Source organism: Tribolium castaneum, chromosome 1, assembly GCF_031307605.1.
Source record: "Tribolium castaneum strain GA2 chromosome 1, icTriCast1.1, whole genome shotgun sequence".
Lineage (NCBI taxonomy): Eukaryota > Metazoa > Arthropoda > Insecta > Coleoptera > Tenebrionidae > Tribolium > Tribolium castaneum.
In genome coordinates, this window is record NC_087394.1 from 10,783,720 (window position 1) to 10,808,364 (window position 24,645).

General features: G+C 30.4%; 1 protein-coding gene across 1 annotated transcript in view; it reads right to left on the reverse strand.

Annotated features, from left to right (window-relative positions):
* The window catches only part of Mgat4a (alpha-1,3-mannosyl-glycoprotein 4-beta-N-acetylglucosaminyltransferase a), a 125,907-nt gene that overhangs the window by 54,700 nt on the left and 46,562 nt on the right, over positions 1 to 24,645 (reverse strand). The window contains exon 2 of the mRNA XM_008202385.3: positions 4,462 to 4,946. Within this exon, the coding sequence (XP_008200607.1) occupies positions 4,462 to 4,946 (485 nt within the window). The remainder of the gene's footprint in view (positions 1 to 4,461; positions 4,947 to 24,645) is intronic.

Consider the following 24,645-nt stretch of genomic DNA (forward strand, 5'->3'; position numbering starts at 1 on the left):
AAAGCTCTTACATCAACTACTGCATTTGACAGATAATTAACTATTCATTAATCATCTTTACATCCCATCAATTTTTAATTGGTTTTTGTTCCCAATTGCTCGAGAAACTACTGAAATCTCTGACGTCTCGAAATTTATCAGTGTTTTCAACCCATTTCGGAGCTGGAGCTTTTAAAGCACAAAAAAGCTGTTTACATCAAACCGCATTTGATTTAATCACAATTTGAATGCTCGAACCCATTTATTTAATTGGTACGTTTTAAAGACTTCTACACTACGTTCTGGCATCGAGCCAACGTTTTGGACAGTTTAGCTCGACTTTTATAAGATTTGTTTCAAATTTGTGCGTCCAACAGTGACTGGAATGGTCAATTCATTAATTTTTGTCTGTGCGAATAATATAGCGAAATAGGGTCACGATAAAGTGTTTTCCCTGCTAAATTATTTCCGTTTCAGTGCATTCGTGTACAGGATGATACTTTTAAAATCTAAAAAAATATCCCTTTTGTAACAGAAACCACCTTCACAATTTTAAATGACATGACCCTTCTTGTGATACCTCAAATTACATCTATTTTGATCAGGAATTTAGCTGTCTTTTTAAAATTTTTATTAAGTTTTATCAAAATTAGGGATCCAATTCTAGCACAAGTTTCCAAAAACTCAAAAATTGTTATGAAAATTACCTTCAAAATGAAAAGTTTATTCGTAAAGTCATCAAACATGCATGAATCCTAAGTTTTAAGGCAGATTTTATCAATAGATGTACATTTTTTCCAAAAGCCTTATTTAATTTAAAATAGTGGAACCATTAGGAAATTTCGAGAAATTGGATCGGTGATAAATAATAAGTGGGAAGGTGGAGAACAGTTGAAAGATTTGAGAAAATAAGATTTTTTCCTAGATCATCTCAAAAAACTTTAATGGTGTTAAAAAATGAATTTTCAATGAGAATATAAGAATTCTTACAAACCAAATGTAAGACAAAAGTTTGAGTAACGCATTGATCATTTTTTCAATTCCGACTCAAAATGTGTTTCAGAAGAAAATTTCAATCTAATTTTAATTTAAAAATAAACATTCAAAATTGTTTTGTGGATTTCATGCAACATTAGTATAGGGTGACCAAACGTACTAAAAAAAATTCTGACACGTTTTTTGTGGTGAATACCAATCTAAAATGTACGAATTTTTTTGGGACCCTAAAAATGGATATATTTTAAAAACCGCTCGTTCGTCGAAAAATATACTTTTAAACAATGAATACAGGATATCTGGGAAAAATGTTGAAAGATTTTGGGAGTGATTCCTTAGGTCATAGATTTTTATTAATCAAAAAAAAAGTATCTGTAGACCCATGTTTGCAAATGTTTCCTGATTTTCTTTGACTAAGAAAACAGAGAAAGGAAGATAGAGCTGACAGAAACTATGAGAGAGTGCAGAAATAAGATAAGAGAGGAGGAATGACATAAGTAGAAAAAATTGGAATAAAAAAAATAGCGATTGGAAAATAGAAGACTAAACAAAGAAAAAAAGAGAAAGTTAAGGGGGACGAAGGTAGAATAGAAAACAAACCAAAAATAGGAAATAAAGAAGGCAGAAGATAGAGGACAGAAGTTAAAGAAGACAAATAATAGAAGATATTAAAAACCCCTTTGCAGTATAAAATACATAGATAAAATAGTAGGTAAATAAAAATAAATAAATATACTCGAATAGAGTATAGAAAAATAATAGAAGATAAAAAATAAAGATAATGTAAAAGAAAGAAAACCTAGAAAACCTACACTGAAAGGAGGAACAGACAACATAATAGATAAGGTACCAAAAAATTAAGAAATTCAGATAAAAAATTTGACTTGGGAATTAAGGTCAAGAAAAGACCACATGCTGAAAAAAATTCAAAAAGCTTCGTCCCAAGAGAAATATTTAAAGCCTTATAATTTGTTTTATTTCGTTTTGATTGGAGTTTAGAAAGTGGTACAAACGGTAGTAGGTAAAAAGGTTTATTATAACAAGTTGAAAAAAACATAAATGTTTATGTCGTACATAAGGCTATTTGAAAAATATAAATTAACTCAGGTCCGAGTCAAAACGTTAAGCTAAGATGTAAAAAAACCAAAGATATTGCTCGTGAAACGATCAGTCATTGTTGGAGCTTAAAATTCACACAAGGTTGGGTTTTGCGACGACTGTATTACACTTTTTCTGTTGACAGGATAATTATTTTACTCCTCTTTTTATGCAAGCACGTACACTGTGAGTGACAAAAAAACACTAGTCATTATTTGAAGCGCAATTATAGAGTAAATCACAAAGCTTTGCAGAAGGGAACAACTATTTTCGGTTTTTTTTTAATGTTTAAACAAATTAGGCTCAAAAGAAAATAAAGAAAAAGAAGATTTGTGTCTACCTACTATTCATTGGTATTTTGTGAACCGGACCATACTCTTAGGTACTTAATGGTTTTACCAAATTTTTATCTATTTTTTAGATTTAAGTTTCAATTTATGTCAATGAAGTAGTTTTTTTTGAAAGGTTGAGTTCGCTATTTTAAAATTTCACCATATTTTATAATTTTGTGCAAACATCTGTAGCTTTTGTAAGTTATTGTTTGAAATGAGCATCTTTTTCTTTTATGTTTTGCTATTTATTAATTTCACAGATTACAGTGAAATCTCTCTTAACGGACACTTCCGTCTGACAAACGAACAATTTTGTTGGTTCCATTTTAAGCTAATGTATTTTAAATGATATTAGTTCTCTTTTAAGCGGACTCTCCAATAGACGGACGCGGGTAATGCAATTAGGATCCTCGGAAACAAAATCTCTCTGTTAAGCGGACAGCATATCATACGCGCGTGTGTTATTAATAATTATTGTTATGACAATCCCTCAGAAAATTTTGGTAATTAAAAGTACGGGTGAAACTGCTTCAGATTAGACCTCAGAAAAAGTGAATTATTTATTACACAAGTTCTTATGTGTACTAAGTCTTGCGATTCATTTCATTCTTTATATAGCGTGATCGTAGCAAATAAAACTAAAAAAGCGTATATGGACATTAAAAGAAAAAAATCATAAATAAATAAATAGAACAGAATGGAAAGAAATAGGACAAAACCAAGCACATATCATTAAAAATGAACATCAAATGGAATGGAAAGTGGAAATGTTTAAGAATAGCGAAGTTTTTATTGAAAATATTGATCAATTATAATTGGTTTGCAAAAGCGCTTAAAAATATTCAGCTTTCTGGATCAATTATAGGGATGAAAACTAAAAAATTGGCGAAGACATTGGGAAATAAAATTTTTAAAGCATCTGGTGGGTGGAAGTTTTAAGTTCATTTTGTGAAAATTTTGAAAAAAAAACAATATTTTTTTCAAGGACTAATCAAGTATTGCACGAAATAGTATCATGCTACTACCTCTATAATACATTCATTTTAGTTTATTTCTGTGTATAAATTTTTATTTCTCTTAAGAGGACACCTCCATTAACCGGACGAAAAGCATGTCACCGTCGGTGTCCGCTTGTAAGAGATTTCACTGTATATCCAAAACTGGTAGCCACATTAGTATCTCTGTCAAATTTTTTAAATAGGTACTACGTAATTAATGTAATAATTAATTCACTATCCAGCGGTTTCTTGAACGAGTTATCATTTGATAAATTCCATCGGTTCCATAATTTCTAGAGAGACCCTAATGAGATTATCTCTACCTTAGGAATTATCCCACTGGGAAAAGTTATCTATCAATAATTTTTTAAGAAACCAAAAGTATGTTATTATTGTTTTTGATCGGTCACCTTACATTAGTATCATTAGTATAAAGTGTAGGTACATGTAACGTTATAAAAAATATCAAAAAAAACACACGGATAAATTCCCAGTGAAAGCACCTTTCATTCCAGATACTACAAGTGGGGTATGGCATCAATTAAAATTTTTTGGGGGTTGTTTGTTTTCCAAAAACAGTTTTTAGTACACCAAAAACTGTTCCCTTGCATTAAGGATCTGAAGAGGCTCGTTTTAAATCACTCTATATACAGACAGAAATTTTATTTTCTATAGTAGAGTATGTACTTGAAAATTGTTGTTTGGATAAAGCTCAACTTGAGAGATGTTGGGAAATATTTGCTTAATACACCACAACGAATGCAATGCAAGTGCAATGGGGAACACGGTTCCACTCGTAAACGTTTGATTGCCTCTTAACGTTGTGCTTGAAATGAAAAAGTCTCGTTGCATACAATTTGTATACAATAGATATTACAACAAAATATTTACAAAAATGCTTCTAAAATTGTTATTTTTGTAGCTACCTAAGAGTAAGTAAGCCATCACTCCTATAATTAACCAATCAGCAACGATTCACAAAAACGGGGATTTGGGCAAATTGCCCTTGCCTCGAATTGAGTAATAAACGGTCAAAAATGAATTAAGAGATCACTCACCTCGGCAACAAAAACAACGATTAAAGAATCATTAGCCTCAGCGCTGTTCATCCCATCAATCAGATTCTGCAACGTGTCCATCAGATAGCTCTGCTTTTCCCTTCTCACCGTGGGCACTCCCATGACCACCGACACCCCATTCCTGCCCTTGGACATCAGATAGGCCAGTCGTAGGCTCGATGGGTCGTCGAGCAGATGCGGAAGGAAGTGATAGGAAGAGGGCAACCGGAGCATAATGGGCGGGTTCAGCCCTGTTGCGGCATGCATTCCCGACATGTTCTTGATTAGCTGTTTGATTTCAGGCCGAAGTTCAGGCGTTGGAAAGCTGAAAGTGGTCGTGTTGTCGTTGGGAATACCGATCTGGTCGATGTGCTGAGTCAGCTGCTGCAGGTCCTCCTGTCTGGCTCTGTACATGGAGTCCAGGTATTGGAGCTTCACTTGCAGCTCGGCCAGACGCTGGATCAACATTTGCTCCGATGTTATGTCTGCAATAAAATAGAGACTTGAGTGTTATTCTTCGGGAAATACATTTCGCGATCATGAGACTAAACGATGCCATCGGCAACTTATAAATTTTCCGACGGTTTCGGAATTTATGGACCGTTAAACACAGGGCCGGATTATTTAACTAATGTAACAAAAGTTTTGGTAGTGCTTTCATACATACAGGATTTTCAATGTTATTTTAAATTGTTTAAATTGTCCGTTTCTATCACAACGAAAATAGTTTGGCTCTTTGATTTTTATACCCATAGGCGGGTACACGTTTCTGTGTTATCTTATTTCAAACTTTAAGTAAATTTGCTATTTTTTTAATTGAAAAATTACAAATAAAAAAAATGTTTTTAAAAAAAGTTGTACCTTTTGTGCTAAATAAGCATTTGTACTTTTATCATTTCACTAATTTTTCGCAGCGCATCTCAGACTAATTGGCTAAATCTTAATTTGATAATATTTTCGGTAAAAAAGTCACTTAGGTGATAATGTTTTCGGTAAAAAATAACTTTGTCATGGAGATGTCTAATGGTATTCGGAAATAAAATTACCGTTGGGGGCGCCACTGAGCTAGGTCGAAAACAGTAACCATAAATGGCGGGAAAATGTTTATTGGATATTTTGAGCGTTGTACGAATTTTGGGGCTTCACAATTATTACATTGCCTATGCGGAATGATTATTGCATCTTTGAAGCAAGAAACTTATGTTGACAAATGAGAGATGACGAGGAAAACACGAATAACGAATGACTGTTTGGTTCACTTTCTTTATTGGAAAATTATTACAAAGACATTGAAAAGCCTACCTTTTGGCATAATTTACGTTTAAATGTATCAGCAGTTATTAATCTTTATTGTAGTTTTGTAGATTTACCGCAGCATTTAATGATTTTTTCAGTGGAAAATTTTAACCTAAAATTCATAACACTTCACTAATTTATTGGTTTCTTGAGCCAAACTTTGTGTTCGCTGTGATCCATTACTTATAATCTTTAATTAGACAACTGTTTGATAACACTTTGTAATCAAAATTTAAATATTTTTCACTTTTTATCCACTTTCAAGTTCCAACAATAAACACTTTATACCGAAAAAACTACAGAACCAAAGTCAACGCTAGTATTTACCACCACGTACTTTTAAAGTAATTCTTTCTATTGTAAGTAATTAACACTATACACGCAAAATTGTTGAACAATTCATTGAATGTCAGTTAAATGCGGCATTACGAAAATTTCTTTACTGTTTTCGACATAGTTCAAAAGTCATCACCAGAGGGCGTCTAGTTAATTTTATTTCCGAATAGGAGCTGTAGATTGCAGATAGCGAATTAAAAGTTTAATCCAGAATGCTATTATATCAAATGTCACATAAATAAATAAATTTCATGGAATTAAATTCTCTGAAATGCTTAAGATTTTGTCACAACACGTTAAAACCGATGATAAAATTTAAGCAAAGTTAAAGTTTATGTTCTTCATTTCAAGGAAAAGCTCACCAAACAAAAAAATATGAAAAAACGAAAAAACAAGCACTAATATACAGGCTGAGTCTGTTAAAAGTATACCATTGGACCGGATATAATGTGCCAAATTTTTTTTGGCTCATTTGGGAGGATCTAGAAGGTCCGAAAAACCGTTTTTTAGTTCAAAAATAATAAAGATAAATTAACCCCTATCCACACACATTCGACGCTACTGATCACAGTCACAGTCAGAAATTAACTGCTAGTGCTTCTAAGAATTACAATATCTAAGCATTAAGCAAACATACTTACCTTTTTAAATCATTAGCGCACAACAATGTTTAATCTAATTTTCAATGATTTTTATTTCGAAAACGTAAAAACTTTTATTAGAAATTATTTTTGTGCACTATTGCTGGACTTTATTTGGCAGGTTATATCGGGACCACGCTGTATTTCTACTATATTTCAGAAATTACCAATAATCACAAAATTTGAAGTGTGCTACTTAATACTTTATATTTTTCTCTATGTATGTGAATTTCTATTTTTAGTTAAATATTAATTATAATGTTTTTTGCAAAAATATGTAAAAAAATTGTTGGTATCCCCTTAACTACGTTTTTAATTTTTTTTAATTAATATTATTTTTGAGGATACCGACATTTTTGTACATAATTTTTCATAAAACAAGATTCAAGCATCGTTTGTTTCAGAGTGATATAAGAAGTAATCTTTTTTGCAGCGACTTAGTATTAATTAATTAAATCTGTAACGAAAAATGTCGGTATCCTCAAAAAATAATTCATAAATAAATTAATAAATAAAAATTAAAAGCGTAATTAAGGGGCTACTACAATTTTTTTACATATTTTTCAATTATAGATGTATTAGAATGACACTAGTAATTCGAAAATTTCGGTTGATTACTATTTAATTCATAATCATAATACTATTGATTATAAGAAATTGTAAAAAAATCTGAAAAAAGTCACATCGTGCACAGAAAAAATAATAATGTATTTATCAGCAAGTACAGATTTGCATATTAAATCTGAAAGTCTTCCAGGGAATTTAAAGGGATAGAGAAAAATATTATCTTTGCTGTTATGTAAACTATAGTTGTATGTAAGTTAATGTAAATTTCAAGAGAGACAAGAGAGAGTTATTTAAAAAACCATTATTACATTGTAGATATTGGAAATAATTATTTGTTCTTAAATCCTTAATTTTAATAGATCTACACAAATTAATCTAGATAATAAAGACTTAAATGCGGTTAATACAGTGTGAGTCAGTTGTAGGTTATTTCAGACATGTCCTCATATGCAACCAGAAGTACTAATTGCACTTACCACTTGGATACTACATTAGACTTTTAAAAACAATAATTGAATTAACATTGGTTCTTTACTTTTTAAATAATAATAGTTTATAATGAAATTTTACCAAAGCTGTGAAGATTAAAAAAATCAGAAATAACCCACTATTGACTCACCCTGTTTCATACAGTGTGAAAACTACGATTTTTTTGTCGGTTGCTCGAAAATGGGTCTCAACAGACCTAATAATACATAATACAGGTTGATTCAAAAGTTTCGAACCATTTCTTGGGTAGTGATAAGTGATAACACGTATAATTGATAAAAGACATAATTCAGTTACAATTGCTATGACAAAAAATTATTTAAGTCGTTTTTTACAAGATCGTTAAAGATTAAATTTTTTAGTTAAGTTATGGAACTTCAGACTTTTTTTTTAATGCAGTAAGCAGAGATTGAAGACCTTGCAGCATTAAGCAGATTCTTGTTAAAAAATAAAACACTAATTTGTGTTTTATGATGAGCAAGACATTTAAAAATCTAGCAATTCGACAACAAATTAAATTCGAGAAAATTAACAAATTAGGCCAGCTGATGAGGAGAAAAAAATAAAAAATTTATTTTTTTCGAAAAAATCTCTTTTTAGGTCTTTATTACCATTTGAAAATTGGTAGAATACTTTTAAAGCACCCTGTGCTTTCACATTTGTTCTCATTTTTTTTTAATTACTAAAAACATACTGACTAGTAATATAAATACAAAACTAGCGATTTGATACATTTCAGTAAAAAAATGCGACATTGGTGGCCCTACCTTGTTTTTTATCGTTTTGTAATTTTTATTTTTTAAGTTAGTAAAAAAATAATAAAGCGTACGGTGGCGCAAATTTAATAATTAAAATTATAATTATTGGGTAAAAAAGGTGGAGGCGCCGGGTATTAGCTTCGGGGCTCCGCGACCTAATCCGGTCCTGGTTAAATGAATGATGATGCTCGCTGGCTAATAAATATCGGTTATCGAACGCGGTTTATCCTTCACACGGATCGATACATTTACAAATAAAAATTCTATTACGTGGTATATGAATGGATTTATGGGAAATGTGGTGGACATTTAATGGCCTCGGTCTACCGCAAAAACAATTCCATTTTAAAATGTTTTCAAGAAATGGGTAAAGTCAGGAACAGTTATTACTTATTAGAGAAGGTTAATGTGTCAATGACGCACAATGTGTCTATTTCCATTGGGAACAGCCCACACAGGATTTTCCAACGTAGCTATTTAATATTCAAACGTAAATATTTTGCCATTTTCATAACCTGACATGGGAATAATTTTGAATCAGATGGCAATGACCTTACTAATTTTAAATGGCAGAGCTGGGAGTTTGCTATTATCGAATAATACGCGCACGTTTCCTGTTGATAAATTTTTTATTTATCGGTCGGCGGTTTGCGAAAAACTAGTTATTTTTATGCTACTGATAATGACATTGAACACCCACTTCCTAGGTACGATTTAATACAATAAGCAATAAAAATAAACAAGAAACAAGTTTAAAACTCTTCACGTAGCCAGCCTATAATTAAAATCTATTAATAGAATGTCTGGGTAAAAATACATTTCCCTTTTTAACTTAGCTTAGATACTTAATTATATAATGTGCAGGATTATTTATACCAGAGCCACTTAACTGGGTCCGCCAAAGTGTAACATATGCTACAGAATGACAAAATAAACACGTTTTCAGATTATTTCAACGTTTGTTCCTTTTATTGTAAAAACGATGGATTATTAATTATATAACATCCAAAATATTTGTTACTGCTGTTTGTTCCTTCTAGAAAATTAACGTCCTGCTAGGAGGCACAGTAAAAAATAATTCATAATTTTCTGTATCGTCAAATTTAATGCAGCAAAGTTAAAATGGGGACCTTTGAAAATTTAAAATTTTGCGCTTTATCTTTTCTTCAAACAGAGAAATATTCAAGAGAAATGTAAGAAACGAAGTTGTAGGTCACTAAATTCTCAGCAAAAATTCCTCAACGAGCCTATAATTTTTTTATTGTCGTAAGCTCACCGTTTTTTAAGTACATACCGTTTTTTATATCTATGCTCTGGCTTTCAAAACTGCGCCATTTTCGAGTATTTATGTGTCTTTAACTTTAACTAGCGTTTTTGATTTGTGAATTTTTCTTTTTCAGTCTTATTTGTGTAAGAAAAGTTGGATCAAAAGTGTAGAAAACTGTACTATTAAAAGCACACTGTATAAAGTCGAAAACTACCTAGTTAAAAATTCAAAGACCATAAAACCTAAATAAAAAACTTTGAAGATACTTAATTCAAGAAAGCTAAACCAATTGAACTTGCTTAGACTTAGTTAAAATCGAGTTATTTTTTTTACTACGAACAATAGTAAACTTTTTGACTCCAGAAATAAAATAATTTTTGTTAAAAATATCATTTTTAATGCATTAAATTCACTAAAAATAAACAGAAAAAGAATGTGTTTTTATTCTTACAGTAACACTCTCGTCTTAACCAATCAATTACAAGAAGTATAAACACTCTTCTGTTTATTTTTTCTTGTTTTTTCTTTAACTTATAAACACTCTAATCTCATAATCTTATATGTTCGTGTTTAAATTTTTGGTAACCCTGAATATTATGGTATATGATATCGAGGTAGTAAATGTAAACCAAATTTTAAATAATAAAAGAACATAATACACAATTAATGATTATAAAAAATATAAAGATTCAGTATATTTTGTCATCGCTTATTTTGTTATACTTATACCAAGTGCAGTATGTTTCTAAAACAATGAATCCTAAAAGGTAAAAAATTAAAAGTATATACATATTAAAAAACAAGTAAATAAAATAAAAAGTAAATGTCTATTGATTTTCCTTACTTATCAATAAAATAAACTGCACACAAATAGTGTTTCACGAAAAATTTTATTCTCCAAATATTTTCATCACGAGTTCTATTTTACTTAAACAAAGCATTTAAGTGGTGAATTTTTTACTTCTACTCGATTTCTGCATCAGCTTATAATAAACGTTTTTATAAATTTTTACAAATTCACTATAGCAGTTGTCTTCATAATTTTTCCCCACTCACTTAGTATAAGTGTTACAATTTCTGCCAACAATTAACGCAACACAACTGGATTTTTGAAAATATCTTGCTGATTGGTCTCTTGTGTACCACATTGCCGTTTACTCGTTTTTTTTTCAACGATGACGAATCTGTTAATTTCTAAATAGTAGAAAGTATCTAGCGCCAACTGTAGACAAGTTAGTAGACGAGTAAATACAAAAAAAGTTTTGTCTTCCAAACTAAACGTATAGAGAAGAGTATTTGGAATTTGCAATAGTTTTTCAATTTTATCAAGATCAAGAAATATCAAGATTCTCATCTTTTTCTAGACTTAAAACAGTACGCACAAAAAGTCAAAAGTATTCTAGATTTTAATTTTCTATATACTCTTTTTCAAATTCAATGATATCCCGGTAGGCTGTGCAAATTTAAATTTAAGTTGGTTATACTGCTATTTTTAGTATCTTCACATATAAACAGGTGGTATTTCCAACTAGATGTGTCAAAACTGTAAAATTTTTTGTCACTTTTGTGTGTTATTGTAGTGGATTATTGAGTTTGAAAATCAAAGCATTTTATAAGGTTTTAGTGTTCTTCAAGCACTGTGACATTGCTTTTTCTAAAGTAACCTCAAATTTTGTTTGACATTTGAATTTTGACAATCAAATGTAAACGTAACTTTATCACTTCTCGTTACCAAACCTAAAGGTCGTTTTACACAGTCATGGTCTACCGCGATATGACAACGAGAATACATTATACTGTTTGTTGTGAGTTGCAAAATACATTCGTAATGTTTTGATGCAATTTAATATCTAAATAAATATTATTACACAGTATACTGATTGTATATTGGAATATAACACGATACACTCCGTTCGGCTTAAAGAGGTTGTACTGTATGTTACACCGCCAGCATTTTCATCAAAGATTTACTTCTTTACATATCTTAAAAACATCACTAGAGTCCGCAAGAATAAACAGGAGATGTCTGTATCTCAGAAATAACAATTTCTTTCTATTCACTTGTGCTTTGAAAACCCCAATCGATCGCTCTAAGATACGTCGCCACATAAAATTTGCGATAAGCTTTAAGCTCCTTCTCACGCATTGCTCCTCTTATCCTTTACGGTTTGGGATTCAAAAGGAAGCAAAAGGATGAATTTAGAAGAAATAATTTCATAAACGAAGCCAAAAATAAATATCAGTGGCCAAATCCGATGATCGATACCTCAGCCAGTCCTGTCACATTCACTCCATATTCGAAGGTTTTTTCTTGGATTATGTGCTACTACTGTCATTCGTTTCCCAACTTGTGAGTTTTTTTTCAGTCCTGTATTAATAAAATTGCATGGACTGCGAAAATCCCTTCGAAACCTTTCGAGGATCATTTATAAGTTTTGAAATCGTTTTCGAAATTGCGTCGCAACAAACTAAAGTGTCACAAACAGCTAATTAAATTAACGATAATTTAAATGTATTGTGTGCGGTGTGCCGACGTGTCAATAACAACGTAATTTGTGCGCCTTAACACAAATTGCTTCAGTGATACGCAAAACGGCAAATTATTTTCCTCCTAATTACACATATGCCTGTTTGAAGAGGTAAAGTCTTAATGCAAGAATTGCATGACGGAGACACTTTAATGTCAAGATGTTCCCTCTCGTGCGTTTATCACGAATGTCACTTTCTCGTTAGGGAAAGCTCTAGCAACAAGTATACAAAACTTAAGGCGAAATAAAAGTTAAGCCTAATTGACATTAAATTGAATAAAATGTTGTATTCATGCTCAGCGATTTTAATTTAATATTGTTTAGACGTAAAGCTTAATTACGACGGCATAAAGCTTTTTCTTGTCGTTTGCAGCATGTATTAGCACAAAGCAATTTTCCGGCTTCAATCTGACTATTGTGTTGGTATAATCACCTTAATTGATGAAAACAGTAATCTTGCAGTAACTGTAAAATTGAAGAGCGTGATCTGATAACTCCTTGTTTTTAATACCGGGAGCCAAAGAGGAATCTCCAGACGAAATTTCATCAATAGATATTGATAAAGTTAAGTACATTTTCCGCTCGGTACGTGTAGATTCGAAAGAAATTGAATTGGCTCGGAGCCATTTAGCTTATTTGCTGGCTTAACAATTGGGTTGTTGGTCCCTTTGAAATTCTAAACAACACAGCAACTTTCATTGGCATACACTGGACTAATTGGTATTTTCTACTTCATGTGACGCAAAGTTCTCAACTGAAATACCAACATTATATTATCACCTGACATGAATGTTCCATTACGAACAATGAGGGATGTCTTCTAGCAAGCTTTTAGTTAGTACCAGCAGACACCTTTGTTTCGACTAATTAAACTAATTTGCAAACAAAAATCGCTATAATTATCCACGGTTAAGTAAGAATGGCTTTTAGAAAGTTAAAAGGCAGATATTGTTGATTGTTCGGAGGTTGTTTCGAATGGAAATGATTATTTGTTTTGACAGTTTTCGAAAACAGGGAACAAATCATTTGCCGATTTGGGGGTGATTCTGACAAATTGTGGTATTGGTTAATGTGGCTATCAACTTGTAAAAATTATGTTTTCAAGTTTTTCGAATGATTTTTACGTTAGCCATCAACTTTTCTAAAATTTTTTCATCCATTACTAGGAAAACTTTATTCGAGTACGTCTTTATCTGAAAATGTTGAACGTTAGAATTTTTAAATTTAATTGTTTTTACAACCAACTTGATAATTTTAAAACCTGTTCGTTTATGACACAGTGATTATGTACGACCTAATAGTTTTCCCACCTACACTATTAACAACAAAAAACAACGTAAATAAAACAAATGAGCACATAAACGTTCCAAATTTTCTTTTTAGAACTCTTTTCTAGTGTCGTTTAGAATTTTTATAGATTATTCCTTTGCATTGTTTTTTTACTCCTTTTTAAATTTTTTTAAGATTCTTCTCTGATTCTTTCCTGGATCTGATACCTGGACTCTCCTTTGAATTATTTTACACATCTTCCTTTAGATTATTTTCTTCAAATGTTCCTCTACAGTTATTTTATAGGCTCTATTAGAAATTCTCTTACAAACACAGAGATATGTTGAGATATTCTCCAAATACTACGTTTCGTTTCGTTTAGAATCTATTTAGATTATTCTTTAGCATATTGTTTCTGAATCTTCTCTAGACTTTTCTAAAAATTATTTTCTAATTCTTTGTTACTTTACATTTCTAGATCTGAAATCTGGACTTTTCTTTGAATTTGTTTTATAAGCCCATCTTTAGATCGTTTTATATATTGTTCTTTAAATGTTTCTTTACAATTATTTTCTATTCTCTTGACTAAAAAGAAGTCTCTTCTAAACACTTCATTCATGTATTTCCAAACTCTCTTTTAAATTTCGTTCTGACTCTTTTCAAAATACTTCTTCGGTTTAGTCTCAAATTTTTCTGCTCGTAGATTATTAGCACTGTTTTTTACTCTTCTCTTGATTTTTCTTAAGATTTTCTTCTAAAGCCGTTTCTTAAATTGATATCTAAACTCTTCTCTGTGCTAACTTACCTAACTTCAAAACTGTTATATATTCTTCTTCAGAAGTTTCTGTTCAATTATCTTCTAGACTCTACTTCAACTTCTTTTACAAACATTTCTCCTACTCTACATATATTCTCCAAATTCTCTTTTAGATTTTACTCTGCGTCTTTTTCCATATTTTTTTTTCAGGTTCTTTTCAATTTTTTTTTAAACCTAAACTCTCGACTCTTCTTTAAATTGTTGTACAAGCCCATCTTTAAATTCTTTTACAAATTCTTCTTCAAATGCTCCTTTACAATTATTTTCTAGTCAGTAAACTAAAAAGTCTTCTAAATACTTGTTCTACTTTTGTAGATTTCATTCTGCATCTTTTCAAAATTCTTCTCCAATTTAGTTCAAAATTTTTCTAATCTTGGATTATTACCATTGTTTCTTTACTCATTTGAATTTTTTTAAGATTCTTCTATGATTTTTTTCTAAAGCCGTTTCTAGATCAGAAATCTGAATTCTTGTTCAGAATATTTTATAAGCCCATCTCCAGATTTCTTTATAAATCATCTCTGGATTCTTCTACAGAATTATTTTGTAGAATGTAGTCAAAATTATTGTATCATCACTTCTTTTAAATTCTCCAAGTTCTTTTTTAGACTTTACTCTGTGAATTTTTGTTTAAAAATTTTTTGGGTTATTCTTTAGCATTGTTTCTATTAATACTTTAATTTTTTTTTAAATTCTCACGATTCTTTCCTTTCCTAGTTTAAAAATCTGAACATTTCTTTAGATTATTTTAAAAATTGTTTCTCCTGATGTGTTTTTTTGCAATTATTTTTTAGACTCTACTAAAAATCATTCTACTTGTCAATAGTTTTTAGATACCATTCTGCTTCTCTTCTCTAATTTCGTTTAGATTTTTTCTCTGCATTGCTTGTCTAGTATTCTCTTAATTTTTCCTAATGTTAATTTCTATTTATTTCTGAGCCGTTTCTAGATTTGAAATCTACTGTGTGGCTTTGCAAAACTCTTTTACGTGCATAGTTTCATTTAGAATTTTCTTAGGTTATTCTTTAGCATTGTTTCAGTATCCTTCTCTAGATTCTGCTTTGAAACTATTTTGTAGACTGTTTTCAAAATTAATTTTTAAACACGTCTTTTACATTCTCCATTATTCTCCAAATTTTCCGTTAGAAAAGTATCATTCTAAAAAAAGTTGACTAATTTTTCTCCCAAGGCATCTTTATGAGAAAAAGTGTAGTAGACTATAAAAGTTGGAAACTTTCTTTTTCAAAGTGTTTTAACTTGAAATCATTCTCTAAATACGAAATCAAACCCAAAATGAAATAAAAACAACCCTAAAACTTCATATTTCATGTAGAAATACCTACGTAATACAATCATAATGGGGTCTTTCCACAACTGTTATCTGTTTCTCTTTTCTCTTGTTGGGTTTGAAAAAATCCATTTACTTATAGTCGCGTACACAAAGCGCTTCTAAATTTACAAAACCATTAATCTTGCTACTGAATTTAGAGTTGCGATTGGAGTTCCACAGCACGTTTTGTTTTAAAATGATTGGATAGACGAAAAAAAAGACACCCTGAGAGAGAAATGATGCAAACTTTCCCGTGGTCTTGTATGAATATGCAAACTACCGGAACTACAGTGGTTATAAATTTAATAGTTGTAATAATTCACTTACAAATGAATCGGTTCTCCTTTAAACCAATCGCACGTAAACCATTTGCCTCTAAACTGTTCAGTTAATTGTAGTAATTGGTTGCAAATAAAGTAAAACCGGAGGGGGTCTAATGAGACGTTCTTTTTGTAATAGAGTGAGTTAAAAGCATCTGTTCTAGTCCCTTCAATTAATTTAATTTCGTCTAATTTACAAATTTATGATCAAGTTAATATTTTGAGACAGTAACACCTACCTAAAATGACGGAGGGTGTTAAAATTATATTAGGTAAATAAGGGGCTTGCATAAAAGCTCCGGCCTGAGTAAATACAATTTGCAATAAAAATGAGAATGGCGAATGCGTTATTAAAAACTTGAATAAACACCCAAATCAAATTTGTTACCTACCTGCGCGTCATTTCCCAATTTGTACTTTCCCTCTTAATTTAATTCAAATTTATTGCAGGACGCTTTATATTTATTGTGTTGCACAAAAGCGCGTATTATAAAATCCAGATTTCTAATAAAGAATGAATTAGAGCGTTATAATTCGTAATGAGGTTTATTCAGAGTTTAAAATTAGTTTTTGAGAGTTTATACAGCTTGGCCATAACTCGCCGTAAATTCAATTCCCTTGATCGTTAAATAAATAGCAGATGCAAGTGGAGAAAGTGACGAATAATCGACAATATGGAGATTTAATTACAAGGAAACATTCAAAGTTGTTGGTGTATTTATTTTTACGTTTACCTACAATGCGTTGATTCAGTAGACATTGGGCGAATTTAGTGCTCCTATGATATTTATTCTGTAAACTAATTTCAATCGAGGGTGTACACAATTTGCATGTGTTTGAGTTAGTTGAGTACGTCTGAAATTAATTGTATCCATGCATACATAGTGTGGTTTTAGGTTTTTCAACAGTTGTAAGTAAATCTGCAGCTCATGACATTATTTTGGCAGCTGAGACAATAATTGAATTTTAGTGTGATTTAAAGTAATTCCAGATTGTTTTATGTAATATCATTTAACAAATGTGTAAAAGAATTATCGCTCGTTTTCTTTTTTTTTCTTTTTACTTTTACTTGTATTCTGTAATAAAACAATGTTTTGTTCTGCAGCAACCTCTGCAATAAATAAAATTAGTACTGCCCATGGCCTTTTATGTATATTTTTGGATGTTTTAACGTCTGAAAGTCAGTTAGGCTCGTTATTATTACAATCAGATATGACCAACTTTTTCGAACGATATAATTATGTAAAACCATTTTGTTAAATTGACGATAATTTCCTGCTAACACAGAAAGTGTTGAACTGCACGCAATATTGTATTAGTTAGTATTTTTAGAAAGTTGTTGCAATAGCAGCCAATTTGAATACAAATGTAAACAATAAATTATTCAAATTTGCTATTCTCAGTATGTAGATCCAAGTACGTCACAGTGATGTTACAATAATAAAATCAGCTGATCGTCGACTCAGATTAATTTAAACTTTTTACGCTTACAAACTTAGAATTATTACAGTTACAGTTAGATTTGAGAAAAATATATCTATTAATAGAAAAAAACATACGTAAATCTGAAGATGACGATCGTTGTAAATGTACATTTTTTAATGTTGTATTTTTTTATCTAAGTTCTAGAAATGAAAGGGACCTAAAAATTGTTATTAGGAAAACACTCATTGAAGAAAACTACTTAATTAAGTTAGTTTTTAGCACTTTCGAACGTGTGTAATTGAATTTATAGTAATATAGCGGAAAAGGCAGACAGACATTGCCAATATTAAACTTATCTTCTTTTTTTTAAATCACTAAGTTGTGCCTTATGTGTAATTCAATAAATATTTAATAAACTAGCAAATTCCATACCACTGGAAATAAAAGAGCAATAATTAAAATGATTGTGAAGGAAACAAATAAGAATATTAAAAACAAAAACAAAAATAAGTTTCTCAGAAAATTGAACGTTTTTGATCACGATCGAAAGTTGGTCCGACACTTTTATCCACCCTATATTTTTCACTCCATTTTTTTTACCTATACAAGGTGATTCTTTTGGCGCCTACATTAGAAATTTTTTAAATTCTAATATAACTAGAGCTTTAAAATTTTGTATACGATCCAAGTAGACCATTCTAAGTACTTTCAAAATGGCTAAGCTTCCGGAACCAAAAAAATTGGCGCCAAGTTATATTATATTACCCAAGTTATTATATACTTATCTGTTACAGTTTTTGACATATGTCAATATTTTGTAAAAAATTTCATTTGCAAAGATTTATCTAAAATATCATAGACCTTGAACGCTTTACGATAAGTGAATAATTTTTTTTTTCATTGGATCACTGAAGGTTTGAAGAGTCTTCTAGAATTATCAATATTATCATCTATGAAAATTCATGGCTAGTATGATTTTTTCAAAATGATTATAACTCAGTTTTTTCATATGGAACAACCTTATTTTCTTAACGGCAATCGAAAAGACATCAGTACTTATGGTGACTTTTATTAATACGTTCTATACCTATTTCTACAGTTTTTGAAAAAAATAACAAAAAAAAATCTTACTTCGTAATATTCATAGTTAATCAAGTAGACCTTGTGAAATGGTCATCAATTGTTAAACTTTAATAATATTTTTTTAGTTTCTAGCTGGTTAACTATCAAATAAGCAATATTTAGTTATGTTTTTTTTATAAAATAGTGAATTATCTAAAGTAACTCAGTCAGTCTGCTATCGAATTTTGAACTTCTTGAATGTAAATGGTGAACAAATCTAACATTTCTTTTAATAATTAGCACAATTTCATCGTATTTTTCGGAACTTTACTTGATTAAAAATGAAAATAATAGGCTAAAATTCAGTTTTTGCGATTATTTCAAAAACTTTAATAGATATAAAAGATGTTAATAAAAGTCTGCATAAAAATTTATGTTCTTTTGATTGCCATTGAAAAAACGGGGTCGTTCCATTAAAAAAAAACTGTTTTATAATCATTTTTTATTCATCATTTTCAAAAAATCATAGTAGCCTTGCAATTTGACAGTTGACAATCCTGGAGATTTAAGAAGACCCTTCGAACCTTTGGGTATCAAATGCAAAAAGAATTATTTACTTATTGTAAAGGGTTCAAGAGCTGCGATATTTTAAATGAACTCCTGCAAATGAAAATTTGTATAAAAAATTAACATACATCAAAAACTAAGACAGATAAAGTACTAACAACCAGTGAGCATTGTACTCATTTTCAAAAGGCGAATTCAAATTTCTCGTAGTTCAGCCATCTTGAAAAAAATTGAGAATGGTCGATTTAAATTGTATACAAAATCTCTAGCTATATTAGAAGTTAAAACGTTTCTAATGTGGACCCTAAAAGAATTGTCCTGTATTCTACTCGTTATACCTACTAGTATTTCTACTTTGTAAGATAATACGAGGTATGTATTTTTTTAAGACAGTAAAGTGCAAAAAAAACTTGGAACCTAGACCACTAATAAACACCGTATCAACAAGTTTTGAAACTTTCCTTACGTTGTTCAGACAACCTAAAAATTTGGGAACGGTTACATTTTCGAAATATAATTCTTCCAAAAAAATTAGTTACTCAAGTAAAAAAGACATTGTATAGTAAAAATATGATGAAATGGATTGCTATTTTACATCGTTATTAATTCGTTATCATCGATTATTTTAATTAATAAAAAACAACCTGTGTAATGACAGGCAGCTGCAAATTATGGATTTACGAAATTTAACACCATTATTGGAGAATAATAAATAACAAAACCTATACAAAGCTTTTATTCAAAAAAAATATTTGAATTAAAAATTATAAATATGGTTAGCTTTGTGGGGTTATTCGAAACATTTTTATTACAGTAATTATTATGCACATTTAGGAAATGTAGAAAGACTTAGGTAATTTTATTTTATAATCGTAGTGAATTCCGGCAATTCCTCACAGTCGTGTTTTTTACACACGATTTTTGTAATTAAATAAATTATGTATTTTTGTTGGCCATCGAAGAAGTATAATTATTTCAGGTAGCAAAAAATGTTGCTTGCCTCGTGAAGATCTAATCGGTTAGTGGCTAGTGAAAGTTTCATGTTAGTTTCTTTCCTCTTAGATTTTGTTAATTTTGTACGTTGTTAAGGCATTTTATGCAAGATAATCTTGATGGAACTAGAGTGAAATTCCAGTTTTTCCTCTTTTACTTTAATCCACTAATGGAAGAACTACCGTTGATGCATATATTAATCCGGAAGCTGCTAATGTACAAAAATAAATCTGCTACGTAATTACAAAAAGGATTAAAGCATGCAGGCTTTTACTATCATATGCGAGAGCATTATGCTTTCTAGTTTTCTCAGCGTTATCTTGTCGCTCTCCTGGGCATCTAAAAATTGTCGAGTATTTGCACATCATTAGGATTTTCGTTATTTGATGTAATGACGGTGTTTTTGCCCTATCAACCTCGTCAAGTTCTCTTTCGTGCGGTAAAATATTTACCACTTTTACCGTTAATGCATGACGTTATTATTGTAATGAATCAGCGGTTTGTCGGTAATTTAATGAAGGCTTCGCATACACAAATAGTTGTTAACTGAAAGTATATCCTAGAGACAAAATAAAACCGTCGCTCATGTCATAACTTGAAAAATTTCGCCTCCACTTGTAGTTCCTTGCGTCTGAAAAGCATAAATCCTCGAGCAAGTTTGTCGACAATTTGCAGCAAATTGCGTACTAGATTAAAGTTAAATTGACTCGGGTCTACAAGGGCCACCTAATTGCATTTGCGCGAAAAAAGCCGAAGATGTCGTTAATTGAATCCGGAAGCTGTGTTTGTTGTGTTAATTGCAGCTTAGCAAATGTTGGGTTCAATTAATTTCCATGTTGAACAAATAGCGGCCACAACCATGACCGACAGCTTCGAGTTCCTTGCATGACCATTTACAGCATCTCGGTCACGTTCTTCGAGTGTCGTTTCGTCAGGGAAGGCTTAAATCATTCATTTTAGCAACAATGCGATGTTTCCGTCCCATGTAATCAACAGTAACAATATTCTTGATTTATTTACCGACCAGTTTGGTCACGTGAGCGTGCCGGGAATTGGAACGCTCATGCCCAAGGAATTTATTACAGGTGACGGCTAAACGCGTGTGCTGTTAGACGACTGATTACATAACATTTTCCCACTCAAATATGGAGATAATCGCTGATGGAAATAATCAACTTTGGTGGTTTTCCCAACGTATCACACGCAGATTCCATAAGTCCAGCAAATTTTCCAGTCTTTTTATCGACACTTTTTGGTGAGATAACCAGTCAAAAAGAGCTTGACAAAAGTAGCCTTAGATTTTTGAATTAAAATTGACAACATTGAAATTGAAGTATCTGAAGACATTATACAGTGTGTCTCAAAACTGACGAGTTCGAGTTGTAGACAATCTCTTTAGTAGTCCAAATACAGAAATAAAAATAAATCTTGGGTGCTTACCCACAAAGATACATTGGTTTGAAGATCACTTTTTAAATAGCGTTTTTTAAATAGTTTACATGTTTATTGTAATTTCTGGTGTAGATGATTAATGAGAATAATAACGTAAAACAATTTCTCAAAAATATATCTCACTTTGGAGTAAAAAATATAAAATTTTAGTAACTTGCTGATTCATTTTAAAAAAAATTACAACAAGTTAATATTTTTTTCAGTATTTGTTATTATTTCTGGTGTAGATGAGTGTGGAGAATAATAATGTAAAATTGTAATTTTTTCGGACGCTAGATGTGAAAATCGCTAGATGTTTTCGAGTCTTTTTATCGACACTTTTTGGCGAAGTAAACAGTCAAAAAGAGCTTGACAAAAGTAGCCTTAGATTTTTGAATTAAAATTGACAACATTGAAATTGAAGTATCTGAAGACATTATACAGTGTGTCTCAAAACTGACGAATTCGACTTCAGAGCGTTGTAGACAATCTCTTGAGTAGTCCAAATACAGAAATAAAAATAAATCTTGGGGACTTACCCACAAAGATACATTGGTTTGAAGATCACTTTTTAAATAGCGTTTTTCAAAAAGTTTATATGTTTATTGTGATTTCTGGTGTAGATTATTAATGAGAATAATAACGTAAAACAATTTCTCAAAAATATATCCTACTTTGGAGTAAAAAATCTAAAATTTTTGTAACTTGCTGATTCATTTTTAAAAAAAATTACAAAAAGTTAATATTTTTTTCAGTATTTGTTATTATTTCTGGTGTAGATGAGTGTGGAGAATAATAATGTAAAATTATTATTTTTTCGGACGCTAGATGTGGAAATTGGTAGCTGTTTTTGAGTCTTTTTATCGACACATTTTGGCGAAGTAAACAGTCAAGAAGAGCTTGACAAAAGTAGCCTTAGATTTTTGAATTAAAATTGACAACATTGAAATTGAAGTATCTGAAGACATTATACAGTGTGTCTCAAAACTGACGAGTTCGAGTTGTAGACAATCTCTTTAGTAGTCCAAATACAGAAATAAAAATAAATCTTGGGTGCTTACCCACAAAGATACATTGGTTTGAAGATCACTTTTTAAATAGCGTTTTTTAAAAAGTTTATATGTTTATTGTAATTTCTGGTGTAGATGATTAATGAGAATAATAACGTAAAACAATTTCTCAAAAATATATCTCATTTTGGAGTAAAAAATATAAAATTTTTGTAACTTGCTGATTCATTTAAAAAAAAAATTACAAGTTAATATTTTTTTCAGTATTTGTTATTATTTCTGGTGTAGATGAGTGTGGAGAATAATAATGTAAAATTATTATTTTTTCGGACGCTAGATGTGAAAATTGGTAGCTGTTTTTGAGTCTTTTTATCGACACTTTTTGGCGAAGTAAACAGTCAAAAAGAGCTTGACAAAAGTAGCCTTAGATTTTTGAATTAAAATTGACAACATTGAAATTGAAGTATCTGAAGACATTATACAGTGTGTCTCAAAACTGACGAATTCGACTTCAGAGCGTTGTAGACAATCTCTTAAGTAGTCCAAATACAGAAATAAAAATAAATCTTGCGGACTTATCCACAAAGATACATTGGTTTGAAGATCACTTTTTAAATATCGTTTTTCAAAAAGTTTATATGTTTATTGTGATTTCTGGTGTAGATGATTAATGAGAATAATAACGTAAAACAATTTCTCAAAAATATATCCTACTTTGGAGTAAAAAATCTAAAATTTTTGTAACTTGCTGATTCATTTTTAAGAAAAATTACAACAAGTTAATATTTTTTTCAGTATTTGTTATTATTTCTGGCTGATGAGTGTGGAGAATAATAATGTAAAATTATTATTTTTTCGGACGCTAGATGTGAAAATCGCTAGCTGTTTTCGAGTCTTTTTATCGACACTTTTTGGCGAAGTAAACAGTCAAAAAGAGCTTGACAAAAGTAGCCTTAGATTTTTGAATTAAAATTGACAACATTGAAATTGAAGTATCTGAAGACATTATACAGTGTGTCTCAAAACTGACGAGTTCGAGTTGTAGACAATCTCTTTAGTAGTCCAAATACAGAAATAAAAATAAATCTTGGGTGCTTACCCACAAAGATACATTGGTTTGAAGATCACTTTTTAAATAGCGTTTTTTAAAAAGTTTACATGTTTATTCTAATTTCTGGTGTAGATGATTAATGAGAATAATAACGTAAAACAATTTCTCAAAAATATATCCTACTTTGGAGTAAAAAATCTAAAATTTTTGTAACTTGCTGATTCATTTTTAAGAAAAATTACAAAATGTTAATTTTTTTTTTCAGTATCTGTTATTATTTCTGGTGTAGATGAGAATAAAAATGTAAAACCCTGTATAAAACTTGTCAAGGTGTTCCAGGCACAAATTTATATCTAGCAATCCATCAACATTTTTTACTTTAAATCCTATGTACCTACGTAAATGTTTTATATGATACTTAAAATTAAGATCATCTTAAATTAAAAATTTGCAATTTCCTCAAAATACACTGCAAAATTAAAAAAAAAACGGAAAAACTTTTACAAAATCAGACAAAAAATGGCTGATAATTGTTGAACTATTTGGCTGGTCGCTTAGTTGTTGTATTGTTTTTACTATTAAATTATACATTATGTTTCATATAATTTTACGAGACCTGCGCCTGTAAAATGTCACCAATAATACTTATTTCGAGACGAACTCGATTATTAATTTTGAAAAATTGGATACCCTTCTCTAGTTTGTTTACCCCTTCAAAAAATTACAACGTGATTAGTTTGACAACTATTGTCATGGGTCTTCATGATTAATGATTCCAGAATTAAATAATTTAGTGTCAAGTTTTTGTATTCAGTGACTTTTATATAGGTGCAGGTATCGTAAAGTTGTGTGAAACACCCTGTACTTTGTTGACCGTCGACTGCCAGTTTGTAATTAACTAGACGTGATCTCTAGAGAACTCCTTATATTAGAAAAAAGTCATTTGGTTCAATTATAAAATGATCAAGACTAAAAATTATTCGTCGCAAGAAACTGCCTCATTTCAGCCTTGCTTTATTAACAATTA